This window comes from Equus caballus, chromosome 7, assembly GCF_041296265.1.
Source record: "Equus caballus isolate H_3958 breed thoroughbred chromosome 7, TB-T2T, whole genome shotgun sequence".
Taxonomy (NCBI): Eukaryota; Metazoa; Chordata; class Mammalia; order Perissodactyla; family Equidae; genus Equus; species Equus caballus.
The window spans coordinates 30,130,692-30,144,442 of NC_091690.1; the positions used below are offsets into that span (position 1 = coordinate 30,130,692).

The 13,751-nt window shown below is 42.3% G+C and overlaps 1 protein-coding gene across 33 annotated transcripts in view; it reads right to left on the reverse strand.

Moving 5' to 3' along the window:
* The window catches only part of LOC102149777 (uncharacterized), a 316,397-nt gene that overhangs the window by 153,018 nt on the left and 149,628 nt on the right, over window positions 1-13,751 (reverse strand). For 32 of the 33 annotated variants that reach the window (XR_011440837.1, XR_011440849.1, XR_011440844.1 and 29 more), the window contains exon 3: window positions 8,145-8,290. Coding sequence is in view for 4 of the 33 variants with exons in the window: in XM_070273818.1 (XP_070129919.1) it covers window positions 8,145-8,290 (146 nt within the window). In the remaining 29 variants the exon portion in view is untranslated. Of the gene's footprint in view, window positions 1-8,144; window positions 8,291-8,399; window positions 8,541-13,751 lie in introns of those variants that run through there. The other variant, XR_011440842.1, reaches the window with a different exon arrangement.

Below are 13,751 nucleotides of genomic sequence, written 5' to 3' on the forward strand. Positions count from 1 at the left end.
ACCACAGTCAGCAACCCCTGAAGTGAGGTAATACCCACATTTTCTGAAGGATTTCCCTTATAAGTCTATGGTGATCTTAGATTTTTCTAGATTCCTAGTGCATTGTACTGTAAAATTAGTATTTTATTGGAAACTGTCTTATTTCCCAATTATTCTGTGTATCTCCATCTTATCTAGCCCACTCAGACATCAGCCTTTGATTACAGTGTACTTTCACGCATCCCTTGAACTTCTCATAAGCTGTTCTTACTGCAAAGAACACTACCTCCCTCCAGACACTACACAACCAGCTTAATCCCATTCAACAGGACCCAGCACAGACCAGGGATGGCCTTTTTCTGCCTCTCGGAAACCCTCTCTGTCCTTCTCAATATCCATCCTTGCTTGGGAAGGAGACTTTCCTGTGTGCTGCATGCTCCTATAGCACCAGCGCTGACGTCTGTGGTGGATTCATCCACTGCACTGTACTGCAAGTGGCTGTTTATTGTGTTTCCCTCTTGACCTTGATCATCTTGAGAACAGAGATCTTGAGTTAGTTCTCCTTGAATCCCCAGAACCTAGTACACAGTAGGCTGTCAATAATTAATAAATAATCTAATAAATAAATAAAGTAACACAAAACCAATTAAGGCAGTTAATGCCTTTGAGGAGTTCCTAGTCTCATGGGGGAGAAAAAATCAGGCAGCCGTCAGAAGCAATGAAGTTGGGCAGGGTCTTCAAGAAGAGTGGAAGGTCACCAGCAATGTGCGTGGAGCGAGAGGAGTAGGGTGGGAGTGGGCAGCTAATAGGGTTGGCAGGCTTTAGTGGAGCTCTATTTTTTTGGCTGTGCAGCAGCCCCTTCTCTGGGGGAACTGTCCCTCCCTCCAGCCAACCTGGTGGCTCTAATAGCAGCTACCAGTCATGACATCTTGTTTTCCGGGCCCAGAGGACTTCCTAGAGGCTTTGTAAATTTCTCCCAGCTCACGGAGGAAGCAGATCTGAGAGAATATGGCTGACCGCAAGAGAGAACCCTAGGACAAAGCTGGAGGAAATGTGCCGTGGAAGTGCTTGAGTCCCGAATTCTGGTAATTTCTGGAGTCTAGTGTACCACTGTGCTTACTGGAGTTTGGTTTTTTACCTCAACTAAATCAAGCTGGGTTTATGTCACCTGAAAACACAAGAATCCTGATCAACACTAAAACTTTAAAAACAATCTCCCACTATGTGCACAGAGATAGGCACAAAGTACCTACTCAACATTTTGTTCCTCAAATGGACCTTTTCCCATCATCTAGTTCAATCCCTTTATTTAAAGACGGTGACATAGGCTTAAGTACCTTTCCCAAAGCCACCCATGCTACTCATAACAGAGTTTACACTAGAACTTGAACTCTGTTCCCAGAACAGTGTTCCATGCACCACAGACTGCTTCCCTTGCCATTTGCTGGCTAATTAGCTTTAAGGTAAGAGGTGATCATGGGATTCATATTTGGTGAAAAAAATAAAAATGGACAAAGAGTTCATGATATGATTATAAAGTCATGACCTTATTTTTTAATTCATTCAGCAAACAGCCTCTGACATGCTTCTGCCTCTGTGGTAGGTGGGTATTTTGAGACAAACAAGGAGGGCTCCTTGACCTCAAGCAGTTCATGGAGTAGAGTGAGAAGTAGTCTGGTTTACCAAAGCTCATATACCCTCAAATTAGCCACCTGGAAGAACAGGTACTTATTACTTTTGCAATTGCTGGTAAGTCCCTTTTGAACCAGTTATGAGCCAAACAAAAATGTCACTTCATAATTTCAGAGCTGCATTTAAATTCATTTTTAATAAAAAATGGTATCATTCAGCTGGACCAACTGAATACGGCACTTGGTTTTTTGAAAATGCAAAACATCCTCCAAAGACACTGATTTTCTCCTACTATGTATATTCAGAAGAATATGCTATGGGTTCTGAGGTCTACTGTAAAATAGGAGTTTCGAAGATGTCTTGCCCAAGGCTAGGCAGCATCACTGCCCTGAGGGGAACTATACTCTTCAGGACGGGTAAATTTTTATGTATTGTTAAAATAATGAGTTCCAGAATTTATATTAAATTTCCAGACAGGCATATATCTGCCTGGAGGCAGGTGCCAGGATCACCTTAAGTCACCTTGAGTCCCTTCCAGCTCTGTGATTCTGCACTTGCTTATACTGGATTTCTCCAAGTCTGTGATGGGCTGAAGAGCTATTTCTGTCCTAGTTCTTTTCCTTATATAGGTCAAATCCCATTCCAATGAGTACCATAACAGTAACCACCTCATGGCCTGGTTATTTTAGACAACCTGATAAAATGAGAATCAAGTATGACCTCCAAGCCAGAGTTGGCTGTTACAGATTCTGACCTGAATATTATTTAAGCAAGGAGTCAGCCAGTGTCTTAAGTTTTTATCTTCATGGCACCGGGCCATTGCAGAACAGTCAGACTGAAGGTATAGAAAAATTATCAGTGAGTCCAAACCACAGTACTCAGATTCCTGAATCAGTAGACTTCATTTGCCTGATAGATACTGCAAAATCAGAATGTCTGGGGACTCAATGCTACAAGTATCCATGTAAGAAGAATATCCATCTTCCATCTGTCAAATCCAGCCAAAGAATGTCAGGGCAACTTGAGCATTCTAATGCAGGCCTATAAATAAGCCCTCTTGTCACACTGGGTACCCCCCAAATCTAAAGTTTATTTCTGCAGTGTTAGTTGCTGATCTCTGTAGTGTTCCTCTACAAGAATGTAAATTCCCTGAGGGTTGAGATTTGTTTGTTTGGTTCCCACTGTATTTAATATGAGTCCTCGCACTAGAACGTAAGCTCCATAGAGGCATGTTATCTCATGCCTTGCACAGTGTCTGGCATATAGTAAGTGCTCAATAATTGTTTGTTGAATGAATAAATGATGAGCGGTCAGTGTTTAGAACCCAACGCCAATGCCATCCCTCCTCTCCCAAAGCAGTTATGGGTCTTTCCTCTGATTTTTTTAGTACTGTTTGTATTTATCTATTATAACACTTATGGGATACTCCACTTACTACTTATGTTATATCTGTTGTCCCAGCTAAACTGGAGAATATTTCATGGCAGGAGCTATGTTTTATAATTCCATGTTTTCTGTGCCTAAAACAGTAAGAGTTCAATAAATGCTTACTGCTTGAACGATGAATAAAAATGTTTCTCTTGTAACAATGACCAGTGAAGATTTATGATTTAACATCGTACCTCAAATTCTGCCTGGACTCCAGAGCTTTCCAAACTGAAGAAGCCATGAGTCACTGGGCTTGGAGGGGAGGGGTGTTTGTTTGTGGAGGGCTTCTTTCCCGACCTCGATGAATCACATGTATAATCACCCCAACTGCATCCTGTCTGGGGAAGTAACCAAAACCCCTATTTCTGGCCCCAATGGCTTTTTGGTTTTATGAGTAAATGCCACTGGCATGCCATTAAATAAATGCCCTCAGAAAGCCCTCCGCCAGTGCCATAACCTCTGATAGTGAGGTTATAAAGGAGCAGTCTTGCAATTAGAGCACAAGACGAAGGCGTTACCTTACTCATCTCTGCTGGACCATTGCTCTAGCCGCTTACTGTGACCTAGCTTTAAGTTCTTTTCAAACATCTGTTACACTCTTTTCCAAATCACAGGGATGATCGTGTAATTCTTCTGAAGAAAAATATGCAATGGTTCTCATCATCTGCAGAATAAAGACCAAATTTCTTATCCTACAATTCAAGGCCCTCTAGGATCTGACTCTGACCTACGTCATCTACCTTATCTTCCTCCACTCCCACATAACCATAGGCTCCAAATAGAATGAACAACTTTCTGATCACATACAAATCCTATACTTTGCTCTATGACCTTGTTCGTTCTGTTTCCTCCTAGGATGCCCACCTCCTCCATTTCCAAATGTCTGAAACCTACATATTTATTCTGACAAAATGCCACTTCCTCCACAATAGCTTCAGTGATTGTTCAACCAGGAAGAATAACTTCTTTGAGCATACTCAGATTTTACCTGTATTCCCATTCCATTGCTTATTTCTAATGTGTATTATAAACATGTATGCACATGTTCATTTCTCTAATAAATCATTTCCTGGAGAACATCTGAATCTTAGTCAATGAGACTCCTTCACTTCCTAGCAGTGCTTTCCATAGTGGACACTCAAAATAAAAGTTAGTTGAGTGGAAAAAGTGAATTAGTTCAACTGTTTAAATCCTTATCATTGGCTTAGAATCTTCAGGAAAGGTTTGACGTAGGAGTTTCTTATTCTCATCCTCCCATTTTATCCCTTACCTCCTTTCCAAGAATACTTAAGATTAAGAAAAACTTTGGTCTCTGCAAACAACTTGTTTTATATCTATGAATCTTAAAAGCAAGGTCTTCATTCAAGGCTTCCTTCCTCCTGATATCCAGCACCTTGTGGCCCACCTTGTAAGTAGACGGAATGAACTCAGGGGGAAAATATAATTTTGATAATACAGAGAGTCAAAGAAAAACATATTGAAGAGGGGAATTGCCGCTTCAAAAAGCAAGCTTCTAAAAAGATAGCATATTCCAAAACAAAGACTTTTCTGTTCCTGGTTGTTTCAGAATATACTTGCCACAGTGCCAACTTCGAGGCAGATACATTCCTTCAGTATGGATAAGCGAGAGTTGATGCAATAAAGCTTAGTTTTGTTTGACTGCAAAGCACTTTGCTCTCCTTTCTGTTTATTAGTTCTGTTTATTACTCTCTGGTTACGAGAGTAGGGACATAGAAGCAGAACAAGGTTAAAATCACCCAGGCCAAGGTCAGATAAAGAGGGAACAGAATGTCAAGATTTTTGCTTCCCTTACTGCCTTCTGGCAATGACCACATCTGGGTGGATGAAAGAGATAAGCAACCATTATTGCAGCTTGAAAGCATCTCCTTTACTGTTTCTCTAAAGGCCGCCAGTCCCGGCCATGCTCTTACCTCTCCGAGGCCAGTCCAACCTATACCACTCAGCGGCTGAATGACCATGGAAAAGTTTGCAATTTCTTTATCAGTTAAGTGAGGATAAGAAAACCTGTCATAATAGAAGGTGGTCAGACTAGAAACTGTAAAGTGCTGCTCAAATATTAATTGGTGTGGTAAATTCAAAGATAACTGGTTTTTGCTTTTTTCTTCATTACCCTTCCTGGGGTTGGCAAACTTTTTCTCTAAAGGGCCAAATAAATATTTCAGGCTTTGTGGGCCATATGGTTTCTGTTGTAACTACTCAATTCTGCCTTTGTAATAGGAAAGCAGCCATCGACAACTTGTAAATGAAGAGATGTGCTCTGTTTTGATAAAATTTTATTTATAGAAACAGGGGGAAGACTATAGTTGGCCTGTGGGCCATATTTTTAAATACCCACCCTACACCTTTGGAGGCAATAACACACCAGAGGCAGACAGAAGACATATCTAAAATCTTTCCAAGTGTGATGAATGATATTGTCAGTTTTTGTGAGCAACTTCCCTGAGACTTTCAGAAATCTTTTTAAGGGACTTTTTGAAATCAGGGTTTTGTGCACTATCATCACCATCCTCATCATCTTCAACACCATTTTGTACCTAACTGGGAAGTATTACCCAGAGAGGCATAAAAGCACCCTAGTTTCTATACCTACCACTTGACCACACTCTCTTCTGGGAAAGACAGCTCTGATTATTGTTAAAGAAAACATCAATCATACTTGTGGTGAAAGGTCGCTACATTTTTTAACAAATTGGTCCTTTGAGCAAGATGAGTTTTAATGGATTGGTTTATTACTCTAAAGGTTGAATCAGACTGAGAGTAACTGAATGATTTGTTCATAATTAGTATTATTTATAATTATTTTACTTGGGAAAAAATATCACCTTAAATGTCAGGATGTTTTTTAATTGCTTCAGATGAGATTCAAAATAATTGACTTTGCAAATGTATTTAAAAAACTCATTTAAAAATATCCGAAGCTGCTGAGAGTCTGTCTGGAAGAGGCAAGATATTGATATTCATTACTAGGAACAGGGCAGAAATTGATCCATGATTTTTTTTTTAACCACATGAATTGTGTCTTGTGGTCCCTTCTGGACTCTACAATAGCTGAAATGCTGATAGAGGTGTGCGTCCCTCTTCCCCACTAAATCTGCTTTCTGAGTGAGTGTGCTGTGTAAACATCAGTGTATGTTTTTTGCTCAAATATATATTTGTACATATTTTGTATTAAAAGGGGAATAAGTACGTGCTTGAAAGGAGAAGGGATGTATATATGTGTTTCGTGGTTTTAGAAAAATACAAACAGTCTATGTACATATTATGCATCTATACATGGGATTTAGATAGGATAGCAAATTTTTGAAGGTGAGTAGGTGTATGACAAACTTGGCATCTCTATAAATGATTTATCAGTCAATTGGTGGAAAAGAAAAGAAATAAAAGAATGAATTAGCATCAGGGGAAAGACAGCTTTTAGAACAATTGAAGTTGTAAAATACGGGTAAGTCACTAGTAAGAAACGTGCGGCAGATGACGATATCTTATAATTAGATAACACTGTGGAGTTACAAGTTTTTGGCGTGAGTATGGCGTGAATCATGAGCTTGCACATGTGGCCTCACATCCCCCATTGGATGCAGAAAGAAACAGAAGCAATAACTTCTTTTGACAGATGGGGAGGAGAAGGTTCAGTGAAGTCAAGGGATTTGCCCATGGTCTACACTTCTTTCCCCATACACCACACTGCTTCCGGAACCCGAGGAAAGGGTAAATGTGTCCACAGCATCAAAGCCAACTTCAGCCTTCATAGGTCAACCGAGTCAGCCTGACCCAGAGTGCAGAACCCAATTTCCCGTCTGAGACATCTCAATGAATAAGTAACAAGTGGTCTGGAAAGAACATCCCAGGCAGGAAATACGGGGTGGGATTATAAACACAGCCTCTTATTTGCTTCTTTCAAGCATATTCAGTCTGATCATGTGCCTGAGACATGGTGTGACATTTACTCGGGCAGCACGGTGTCCAGGACACAGACAAATCGCTCTTCAGGTGGCCAGGCAGACACCATCGATCATTATCTGCATGTCTGAGAAATAGAAAAATGTAGCCGAGGCCGGGAAAAAGAACATTTGAAGGTGGCTAAAAGGGAAAGAACACAAAGTTTTTCACGTATCTGCCAAAGAAGTTACTCTAGAAAGTGCTGTGGAAATAGGGGGTCATGTATTTAAATTTTCCCACAAATAGTAGAGTGTGTATACACACACACACGTACACACACACACAGGTTCCTCCAAAGCTCACTAGGAAAACACCCCGCTGAGAGTAGTAAGGGTATGTTAACTGATTAATTATTATTAATGCCATCTTTTATTTAGCTAGCAATTATAACCTATTAAGAGCACTTACTCACATTATCTTACTTATTCAATCCTCAGAAAAATCCTATAAGGCTCATCAGTAACATATTATTATCTCCCTTTTATAGACAAAGAAAAAGGAGACTGATGTTTCCTTGCTTAAGCTCCTCTCGCTAAGTGGTGGAATGAGAACTTCTGACTCCAAGTCCATTACTGAGAGCAGCCGTGGGAGACTGGAAGGAAGAAGGGGAGAGTCTGAAACATCAGTTCAGAGTGCAGAGAACCTGAAAATGCCATCAGACCGGAACATCAGACCAGAATTCCTTCTAGTTTAGGTCAAAAGTCTGGAGTAGGTGTGGCTATATGACATACAACCAGGATGATTAGATCGACTTTCGGGCACACCTACTCACTTTGAATTTTCTTGTGCAACTGAGCATTTGCTCTCAAACTCCCAGCCTCTGATGTCCTGTGAAGTTTCTGGGGTGGCAGAGTTGGAACCAACTTCAAACCAGTTTAAGTCTCTGATTCAGTTCACAAACCCTCCCTCTCCAGCTCTGTGGTCAGTCTTTTGCATCAGAGCCTACAAGCATCTTTTTTTCTTTTGCGCTCCTTTGGGACCCCTCCCTCCACTCTCCCTCAGTCTCCCAACTCCTCTCTGCACTGCCTTTCCCCCTTAATCTCTCCTGACCACGCCGTGTCTGCTACATCCACTCCTCCCACCATCAGGGTCTCTGTGCCTCTCTCCCCCGTGAGCCCCTCCGTCGTCCTCTCCCGGGCACCTACCTGGGCTCTGCAGCCACAGGCACCTCCTGGCTGCCCCTCTGATTTCTTGGTTCTGTCTGTCTGGTGCCGCCTGCCTCCATCCAGGGCCTGGGAGTCATGAAAGTCTTCAAGTTCTTTGTTACTTTTCTTCCTTTTAGTTTGCAATGCTAGATAAATAACAACAAACAATAAAAGCTGGTATCAGCTGTGGTTGTCTTCCCCGCAGCCTCCAGAAGTATTATCTCAGACCCCAACATTGCAACAAAGAAATCTCACAGTTGGGTGCGCGAGAATCAGAGGACAGGAGGAGAAAACTTCAGCGCTTCCAAAATTCCGCTGCCCTCCGGGGGCTCCCCCTTGTGGGAAATGTGGGGCATAGCAAGGCAGGACCCAGCTGGGACGGTGCCTCCAGAGGAGGAGGGCCAGAGAGAAGAGAGTGCACACAACCCGGGAGTGTGCCCCAGAGGGTGTGGAGTCCTACTCCAGCCACGAATAATGGGCCTCTGTGCGATTGCAGTGTTGAGGGCCTCGTAATTAACCAGGGAAATACTTTGGGGAGACAGAGTTCTCTGTGCCTAGAAGTCTCTGAGTCCAGGTGAGTATGGCGTGAATCATGAGCTTGCACAGCTTCTGCTCTGTATGGGAAGTGGTGATTGGCAACCATTTGCCTCTGCCTCATGCCCAATTCCCTCACTGGCACAAATGTATCATAAAGTCAGACATTCACACAGGGCTGTTCTGGGGAGACAGGCGTGGTCTCCGCTGTCTGAGTAAAGGGGGATGGTCTAGTCTCCTTGACGCTCATCAGTGTGGGCACATGGCCTTTTGGAGCCCTGGCAACTTACTGCTCCCCACCTTGACGGGAAACAGACTGTATGTCCAAATGGTATCTTTCTTGAGAGAGAAAATTTCATTCATTTTCTCCTACTCTAGAAGGAGGTAGGAATTCAAATAGATTACTCTTTCTGCAAATAGGATCAGAGGCTCATGCAACCAAATAAGGTGTCCAGTACACTAGAAAAACCCTCAGTGAAGCTGAGGGCCCAGGTTTCCTGACTTCCTCCTGCCCCATGTGTCTAGACTATACTGTGTCTCTGGAGAGAAGGGGAAATGATGCTCACTGACCTTCCTCAGTGCAGGGCAATGAGCTGCACCATTAAGGAGTATTGATTGACTCTCCAGCCATGAGGACAGCATGTTGGGTGTGACACAGACAGAGAGACCCAGACTGAGCCTGCAGGAGAAAATTCGTCATTATGTCGAATGCAGGGGAAACAACCAATGGGCCTCTCGGGATGCTCTTTATTTAACAGAACTGGTAGTGGGGCCTGAATAAGGAAGCTTTGCAGAATGACAACAGTGCACTGGCCAGAGTTTACCATATGTGTTGTGACACATTATCTCATTTCACCATCATACCAGTTCTGAGATCTTGGTTGTGAAGTTAAGTTAACTCCATTTTACAGATGAAGAAACTGAGATCAGAGTGGTTAATTGACCATAAACTAAGTAACAGAGATAGAGATCAAACTTAAATCTATTTAAGCCTAGAATGCTTCTCACCATATCACATTGCCTCAGTGACTCTTCCAGCCATCCTGGCAAGAGAACTCTGACTAAGGGATCAACATAGAACGCCTCATATGAATTTCAGCAAACCAAATATTGAGCCAAGTCCCACTGATCTCTATTAAATTCCACTACCTCCCTGATGTTGGTAGCAGCTCTGTACTGAAACACACGGGAAGATGGAACTTAGAGTAAAATCATAAAATTCCGTTTATTAAAAACCACAGCTTCTTCACAGGCTCTTCCTCCATAAGCAACATAGACACTACAGGAATAAAGAGAAAACAGACAAACGCCAAACAAAAGGAGCTGTGTGCCACTAAAACGATGCTGCTGCTGAAGATAAGTCAATTCATGATATAGTTACTGACCATGGACTGAATAAATATTTCTCAGACTTATCTTGGGCTCTGGAATGAATATGAAAAAGGCAACCTGCCCTGAAGACACTTAAACTCAAGCCAAGTGAAAAACAGTAACAAGGATTTGGAGAATTCAAGGAAAGCTACGAAAACAAAAGATTGCCTTTCATGTAAATGGTTCTAAAACTGAGGACCGTCGGTGGAGGATGGAATAACAGTCCAGAAATACTTCTCAAGGAGAAGGTAACAGGGCGTCTGGGGCATGTGGAGGACACTGCATCAGGGGTTGAAAAACAGGAAGATGAATGGAGTGGGAAAGAGAGTCACATTCTCCTTTGGGCTGGTCAGAACATACATTCTGCACTGGACCCCACATCGGGCAAAATGGAATACGCTGAAAAGAGAGCAACTGAAGTGTAGAAGAGACCGGAAGTCATGTCATGAGGAATTTGGAAGACTGCAAATGTTTACGCAGATGAAGATACAACTCTGTATGGGAAATAATTGCCATCTTCAAACATCCAAAGGGCTCTCGGGTAGAAAAGGATGGGATTTTCCCTGCCGAGTTTCAGGGAACAGAATGGAACCAATGGGGGAAACTCCAAAGAGAATGCTTTTTGACTCACTAGAAGAAAAATATTCTACCACTTCAGTCCGTAATTGGAAAGGTCACTTCCTATCTAGAGAAGGTTGGAGGGCTCTGTCATTGGAAGTTCTTTGTCAAGGAGAACACCCAACGCAAAGACATACTGGACTCAAATAATGCTTGGGGACCCCGCTAGCTCTCAGAGTGTTTGGGTCTATGAACAATCCGAGGTCCAAAAGGAGAAACTGGACAAAAGAAATATATGAAATCATCGCACAGAGCATTTAACTCCTATTGAGGGATCTCGTGGTCTAATACATTCAATGATCACCTAAATCCAAAGGTGCTTGCTGCCTTCTCCTCTGTCCTTTGAACAGAATTATTTATTTTACTATCTCAGGGAATTCCAATATTTAAGCACCTCCTAGGTGGGGAAAATGCCCATTAGCATAGTGGAAAAGGCAAAACCTCTACACTCTGATCAGTTTAAGGAGAATCTTAGGTTTTAAAAGAGTTGTTTGGAAGCTGTCTTGTCGAACACCCCCATCCCTCATGTCTGAATTCCTTCCATATCTTCCCCGATTGAGCATTGCCTGATCTCTATTTGAATGTTGCCTCCAAAGCCAATTGCATCCTAGGCCACTGTAATGGGGAAATAAGAAAAATACACACATAGCAAAATGCATCAGGAAGACATGGAAACAAAGGAAAATAAAAATGGTACCTTTAGTATGCACTCTTTCAAAGTATAAAGACAGAACTTAAAATTAGACAGGATTTTTAAAAGTCAGAATTATAGCAAATTTTTTAAACACTATCTCCAGTTTGAGTGGCCACTACTTACGACACACGGTACTGGTAAAAAGCATAGGTGAAATTGTTGCCTGTTACGCTATCTTTTGCATACATACACAAGCCTTCCAGTGCAAGTTAGGAAGGTAGAAAAATAGAAGGAGGAGAAATAAAAAAGGTGAAGATTGCTAATAAGGAAGAAAGAAATACTATGGAGTTTGAAGGGTGCTGGGATGTGCTACGTGTTTGGAATTGCTTGAGTGATGTGAACTGGGGCAGAGATGTAAAAATGAGGGGAAAGCTGGAGAGAGTGGCAGACAAGAGAAATGGAGCATTAATGAATTGACCTCTGATTGAGTAGAGGGAATGGAGGGCATGAGGGGAAGAGAGAAAAGACACAGAAGCTAAGGATGGAGGAAAAGGGAGAAAGTGAGATCAGTAAGGGAAATTTAGAGGAGGGGAAAGAGGAGAGAGCACCTACAGGGAGGTCTAAGATACCTGGGATGTTCCAAGAGCATCTTGGGGTTTCAAGAGATGGTGAGAGTTGGAGATAAGCATAAATGTTGAGAGACAAGGAAGAGACTAGGCATTGAAAGATCTTCTGAGTGGAAAGAAATAGAAAGAAAAGCTAGACTTATCATCAGACTTAGTTTCTCCACTAGCTCATTTCTCAGAGGAGGGCAGTCAAGAGTACTTCTCTGGCTGCAAAAGATTGTTAATTCATCAGAAAAATCTGAATCCATCAAGTGTTGCCTGAACACCTCCTACATGCTCTGATATGTTATAGAAATGGAAAGCAAAATGATTGTAAAAAATCATGCTATAAAATGTCCCACAGTAATCTGAGTTTCAGCCAGTCAATTAACAATTATTTGTTGAGTAATTATGATGAGTGAGGACTATGGTAAGCACTAGGTACTACTGGGTCTACTCTCATGGGGGTCACAAATAATGAGGGGGGATGCCAAATGTAAAACCCACTGCAAAGAATTATAGGGTGCCATGGAGAAAAGTAACAGACACACAAAATAGGGTTCTTAGTTTCTACATTTTTAACAGATAAGGGATGTGAGAAGCCATAGAGAATCAGGAGCAGTCAGTCCACAGCTAGTTTATTCCTGGCCTGAGAATGTCAGAGAGTATTCCCCAGTCAACTTCTCAAGGTCCAAGGGAAGGTGGCAGATGCTGAGCCCAGCAGAGGATCACTGGGGCAACTGATGGGAGCTGGACTGGGCGAGAAGACTGGCTTTACTCCTCAGGGATATAACGAGGCTCATAGTGGAAGGAGGAAGCCTTCTACCCAAGCTTCTTGCCCTCTAGACTCCACTCACCCTGCCTGGTCTGGTCAGTTTAGCTGATGTGGCCTCCACCCATGGCTAAGTGAGAAAATGGTCCCAACGGAGCCGCTCTGATTTCCTGAGTTTTCTATCCACCCTGCTTTTCTACTTGGGTCACTCACAGATGAGCCCAGCTCCTCTTATCCACCCCGAATGCCTCTGTTTCAGGAAAGCATTTGCATTTTCCTTGGCGCAGGTACACCTTGTTGAATTCTTTTAGGGCAGGCCAATTACAACAAGCTCTAAAATTGCTGAGCCAAGTGGTTTCTTGAGGACTCTGCTTACATTCCTTCCCTGAAAAGAGCAGGGGCCCAGTTCGTGCAGTCTCTGCACGCAGAAAGTGCACAGTCCACTTTTAAAGTGGAGTAGGCACGGGATGCTTTTACCAAAGAGGGGATGGGGCACAACTAATTTTCACGTTGGTTTTACATTGCTTGATTGGGTTTCATCCTGTCTAAAAGGGTGGACGAGATGGCTCAGAGTCAAATCCCTTGAAGAGTGTCCTGAGAAAGGGCTGGAGAAGCTTTTAGAGCAAGCCCCATGGGGTTTCAGGTTGGCGGAAGAATTTATATGTGTCAATACCCTCTCTCACTCCTGAACTTCCACAAAGTTCAGGGTACAATATTGCAATTACATTCTCGTAAGTTCTGACATTGGGAAGAAGATGGAGTCAGCGTACAGATAACTTTTTTTAAATAATCATGGAGGGATGTTTGGGCAGAAATAACCCAATTCCACAAGGGATTACTCCAAAGTTGTCTTTTTCTGGTTTGGAAATTGTTATACAATGACTTTTCAATAAATTTACCTCCCAGTTTATTTTCTATTATGCTAATATCAGAATGCATAACATTCCCTAGGTATCCCTAGCTGAGGGGAAGACAGTGAGGGATATCTTAATGGAGCATGTCAAGCAGTGGCACAGGCAGTTTGGAATTAAAAATTATCCATGAATAATTCAAAAAGCATGTAATCCATGTGC